The 3,260-nt window shown below is 51.1% G+C and overlaps 1 protein-coding gene across 1 annotated transcript; it reads right to left on the bottom strand.

The window, feature by feature from the left end:
- Nucleotides 1-1,910: 1,910 nt before the first annotated feature.
- On the bottom strand, nt 1,911-2,558 carry LOC115245813 (collagenase 3-like). Its single transcript, XM_029824296.1, has one exon. The coding sequence runs from the start codon at nt 2,556-2,558 to the stop codon at nt 1,911-1,913; it is 648 nt and encodes a 215-aa protein (XP_029680156.1).
- Between the last annotated feature and the right edge of the window lie 702 nt (nt 2,559-3,260).

Raw genomic sequence — 3,260 nt, 5'->3', positions numbered from 1 at the left:
TTTCCTTCAAACGTTGATCCTGAAAAGTTATGAGAGTTGTTGTGCCTCTAGCCGCTAAGGAAGAGGTGTTTAGGGATTTATACGCCCAAAGGATTAGGATCCACGCTCGAAATAAGATACTCCCGGACGTTAGGTAACAGACGCCAGCACGCACGGGCTCGGAGCCGTGCTTATGCAACAACTCAACGAGGGCGAGCGCGTGATTGCCAGTAGGGGAGTATGGCCGGTTCTAACCCACCTTGCTTTGGAAACTCCTCGTAAGAGTGAGAGAGTAAACATGCGGATAAAGTGAGAAACTTAGATATCTGAGGGAGGCATGTCGGGCAGGGGAGAAGAAAAGGGGGAGTACGTATGATGAGAGGGGAAGCGGGGTTGAGGGGGGGTCGGAGAAGCCACGGAGCTCGAGCTGTGCGAGAGGGGTGAGGGGAAGGGAGGGAGTGATAAAATCGGGTCGAGAGATCGCGTTATCGCGTCAGATGCGCTAAGGACGCGAGACGCGGTCTACGCTTTATCTCCGACCTTGGGAGTCGCGATGACCCGTGACACGTAAGTACGATACATCGAAGACGACGATACGAGAGAATATCGCGGGCGGCGAACTTCGGCGCGATGCGAGAAGCGCTTGTCATCGTTGAGCGGATCGACTCGTAGCGGTCGTCGCTTTATCCCTGACCCGAGGACCCGGGGAGTCGCAATGAACCGTGACATGTAAATACATAGGCGAAACAGCGAACATATCGCGATTAGCGGTGATACTCGTTTATTACGCGCAACAGCAAACTCTTTATAGTTTAAGAATGTATCGTGCGAATCGTGATTAGCAAATGTAGCGAAAATTTTTCCATAAAATCTAATGGACGGAAGTCGAATAAAGAGAGGTTTTCGAAGGAGAGCGTTTTTATTTGTAATAGTACAGAGATACAATAGCGCGTTAGGATTCTCCGAAGAGCAGAGCCTGCAGTTCGCAATCGATTATATCGTTGCGGTCGAAGTTCTCGCTGTCGCGTATCGCCGTCGGAATAAGCGTTCGATCGCGGACATCGGCCGCGATATCGAGGAAGCGCGTTAGCTTGTTATCGATGTATCCGGTTAAACCGCTCAAAGTTGTAATGATGCGGTTGATGCAATGCTCCAAGTTTAATATATTTAGCACGGTGCTCCTCGATGCGACTAGACGATCCTTAGGTGTTTCGAGACGGAGTATTCGGAGATTGTTAAGTTTGCCGAATCGCAACGTTAATTGTCCGATATATATCGGGGCTGGAGGGCGCATCTCCTCTCGCTCGTCGCGCTGAAAGTACGACGTAGGCACGGATTGCAGATCGAGCAGTTCCTTCCACACATCCGGCGCAAACGAGATCTCTTTGCCGTGACAATTTCCGAGGACGACTTCCACGTAAGAGGGTCGGCTGACGTTAACACCGACTTCGAGATGTTTGTACGCCGTTTTGGTCAATAGATAGCATCTTCCTAAGATTCTAAGCGATCGTCCAATCGCGACGTCGCGTCTTGACGACCAGTTGTAACCTTGTCTGAAGATACATAAATGTTGACGATGAAAAAAACATTGCTAATGTGACGAAAGAGTATTAATTTGAAATATGTTGTTCAATATTCTTACACGCTGTCAAACCTCGGTTTCTTCGCGGATCCCCCGTCATTCTCTCGATTTCGATCGGCGAGCGTCGATCGATTGTCGGCCGAATGCTGCTGTCCCATTGCATTGAACATGGTTATCTTTTTTTCACTCGTATGCTTTAGTGTACGTCGTTGACTATGAAGTGTCTAATGACTCGACGATCTTTATATACTCGCGTAGAGATCGCTCCTCCTTCCGCGCGCGTTTTTCGCTCCTTTTTATCATATTCTATTTTTACAATAACATTAGAGCGATGGCGGAAGTCGCTTCATCAGTCGTCCTCTTCGTCGATCCCGTCGCTTTTGGTTACGTCGCCGAGATGATAAGCGCGAATCAGAAGATCGCGCAATTGTCGCAACAATCCGTCCGTAGGACACTCGATACCGAGTACGTGAAGGTCGAAAGGACCCGCCAAGGTCACGATATTCGTGAATTCATTGAACGCGTAGAATTGACGCTTTGCGAAAAAATATAGATTACCGTCAATGTGTCGGTAGGCCGATGTTATCGCGGGCGGTATTCCTGGAAATATATCTTTCAACGGAGCGTGTCTAACGGCTATCATGCGACATTCGTCGATCTCCGCTACTTTGTCGTCGTCGTAGATCGCGTAGGTTCGTCCCGTATGCGTGTTTATCGCGGCGTTGATCTTAGCGTCTCGGGGAAGTCCGATATCGTGGAGAGATCTCGGCCAACCAGGTTTTAGCTTAAAACTGGGATATTCCGCGACATAGATCGAATCGTTAACGAATAGCGCGAGATCGCCCGATGGTCTTCGATACGCGGTGGACAGGCGCGTGAGATTCGCCGGAAGATACGTCGCGTAATCCGTCAACTTCATGGGTCTACCGTAGCGTCTCTCGGTTATGTCGACCGACCATACGTTGCGGCGATTAGCTATGTACAAGCGACGATTCATTATTAACGCCGCATCTATGCGCCGCAACGCGCAGAGATCCGCGCGCGCGGGGTCGGTCGGCGCGACGCTCGTCGTCGTCGTCGTGGGTGCTATGGTGATTGTGGAAATCGTTGGATAGTTTCCATCGTCGTGAGACCCACACAGATTCTGTATAGCGAGGACCTCCTCTATGCTCAGCTTAACCGGAAATTGATTTTCGATGTCGGGTATATACGGGAACATTACCGAGTCGTTGCGCATACTGTGCTGTAGACCTAGCGCGTAGCCGATCTCGTGCGTCAACGTTTGTAGCAAATGACACGTATCGGGAGGATTTTTGTTCAGATACACGTGCCACGGTTCCGCGTCGTCGATGTGCACCTCCGACGCGAAGTCGACCGCTCTCGAGGGAAAGAACGCGTGAGCGAGAGCTCCACCCGGACCGTCGAAGACCGCCGGGCAGATGTCGCCGCTCAGACGATTCGCGTAGGTGTGCGCGCCCGTTCGATACGATATCAGTATATCGGGATGTAGCGGGTCGCGCGCGAACGTTAACGACGAATTCACCGTCCATAACGCGAACGCCGCTTCGGCCGTTCTTAAGAGTTCTTCGCTAGCCACTTGAAAGTTCCACGTGAGACGCGTTTTCGGCCATTTTCGCGCGATCGGGCTATACGACCGGGAATGTCCGCGAGACCGCATCGCGGTTTGCGCATAAGACGA

This window comes from Formica exsecta, unplaced genomic scaffold (genome assembly GCF_003651465.1).
Source record: "Formica exsecta isolate Colony F162 unplaced genomic scaffold, ASM365146v1 scaffold132, whole genome shotgun sequence".
Taxonomy (NCBI): domain Eukaryota; kingdom Metazoa; phylum Arthropoda; class Insecta; order Hymenoptera; family Formicidae; genus Formica; species Formica exsecta.
Note: the sequence above shows the minus strand (reverse complement) of the source record. Positions and strands in the feature narration are given on the sequence as shown.